This window comes from Pan troglodytes, chromosome 6 (genome assembly GCF_028858775.2).
Source record: "Pan troglodytes isolate AG18354 chromosome 6, NHGRI_mPanTro3-v2.0_pri, whole genome shotgun sequence".
Taxonomy (NCBI): Eukaryota; Metazoa; Chordata; class Mammalia; order Primates; family Hominidae; genus Pan; species Pan troglodytes.
Genome location: NC_072404.2, coordinates 110388727 through 110390525, shown reverse-complemented (window position 1 = coordinate 110390525; position 1799 = coordinate 110388727). Strand labels below are relative to the sequence as shown.

The 1799-nt window shown below is 46.6% G+C and overlaps 1 protein-coding gene across 1 annotated transcript; it reads right to left on the bottom strand.

Moving 5' to 3' along the window:
* Positions 1-331: 331 nt before the first annotated feature.
* On the bottom strand, positions 332-669 carry LOC107975645 (small ribosomal subunit protein uS14-like). The gene is given in 1 exon segment (XM_054687270.1): positions 332-669. A coding segment is annotated over 1 exon segment (231 nt). The 5' UTR covers positions 563-669.
* Positions 670-1799: the final 1130 nt, after the last annotated feature.

Here is a 1799-nt window from a genome sequence, read left to right as displayed (position 1 = left end):
GGAGTCTTGCTCTGTTGCCAGGCTGGAGTGCAGTGGCACTATCTCAGCTCACTGCAAACTCCACCTCCCGGGTTCAAGCGATTCTCGTGCCTCAGCCTCCTGAGTAGCTGGGATTACAGGCATATGCCACCACGCCCAGCTAATTTTTGTATTTTTAGTAGAGACGAGGTTTCACCATGTTGGCCAGGATGGTCTCGATCTGCTGACCTTGTGATCTGCCCGCCTTGGCCTCCCAAAGTGCTGGGATTTCAGGCGTGAGCCACCATGCCCGGCCACTATAATGGTTTTTCACTGGGTACATGCGTTGGATAAACCTTTCAAGGAAGATCAGTTAGTGCAACTTAATGAAACCGATATCTTTCCTGTACTGACGGAAACACTGGCAGCACGTATTGAGGGCATATTTCCAGATCAGACCATGCCGGTTTGGGCTGATGTGACAAGAATGAAAACCCTGGCCGAATATTCACTGGTGGCTCTAGTACAGCTGCTGGTGACCCATCTTGCTCTCAGAAGTGCAACGAGGTAAAAGGCCACAACCTCTTATTTTTAAACCAGACATGCCTTTCTGTTGATTCCAGGTCTTTAGATCATAACTTTACTCTTTCAACCAATTTCCAATCAGAAAATCTTGGAATTTACCTACGATCTGGAAGTCCCCCTGCCCCACACTCCAAATTGTTCCATGATTCCTGAGTGAACAAATGTACACTTTACACGTATTGATTGACGTATGCCTGTAACTTCCATCCCTCTAAAACGTATAAAATTGGCTGCAGGGGCGCACACCTGTAATTCCAGCAATTTGGGAGGCTGAGGTGGGCGGATCACTTGAGGTCAGTTTCACTTGAGTCCGTGTGAAGAGACCACCAGGTTTTGTGTGAGCAATAACGCTTTTAATCACCTGGGTGCAGGCGGGCTGAGTCCGAAAAGAGAGTCAGTGAAGGGAGAGAGGGGTGGTCAGTGAAGAGAGAGTCAGTGAAGGGAGAGAGGGGTTTTATAAGATTTGGGTAGGTAAAGGAAAATTACAGTCAAAGGGGGGTTGTTCTCTGGTGGGCAGGGGTGGGGGTCACAAGGTGCTCAGTGGGGGAGCTTTTGAGCCAGGATGAGCCAGGAAAAGGAATTTCAGAAGGTAATGTTATTAGTTAAGGCAGGAACAGGCCATTTTCACTTCTTTTGCCATTCTTCAGTTACCTCAGGCCATCTGGATTTATACGTGCAGGTCACAGGGGATATGATGGCTTAGCTTGGGCTCAGAGGCCTGACTTTCCTGTCTTCTTATATTAATAAGAAAAATAAAATGAAATGGGGTAAAGTGTTGGGGCGGCGAAAATTTTGGGGGGTGGTATGGAGAGATAATGGGTGATGTTTCTCAGGGCTGCTTCGAGCGGGATTAGGGGTGGCGTGGGAACCTAGAGTGGGAGAGATTAAGCTGAAGGAAGATTTTGTGGTAAGGGGTGATATCGTGGGGTTGCTAGAAGAAACATTTGTCGTTTAGAATTACTGGTGATGGCCTGGATATGGTTTTGTATGAATTGAAAAACTAAATGGAATAAGAGAAGGAGAAAAACAGGTATCAAAGGACTAAGAATTGGGAGGACCTAGGACATCTAATTAGAGTGCCTAAGGAGGTTCAGCATAGCCTTGCCAGCAAAGATTATTTATTTACTTTAAGAGTTAAGAGAGGCGGTTTGGGGATAGCACCAGGAGATACCAGCTGTGATGGCTTGGAGAAACAGTGTAAACTGGCAGTGTAAACAAGAGCAGGGCATTTATGAGTAGTTGAGAACAGTGAATAG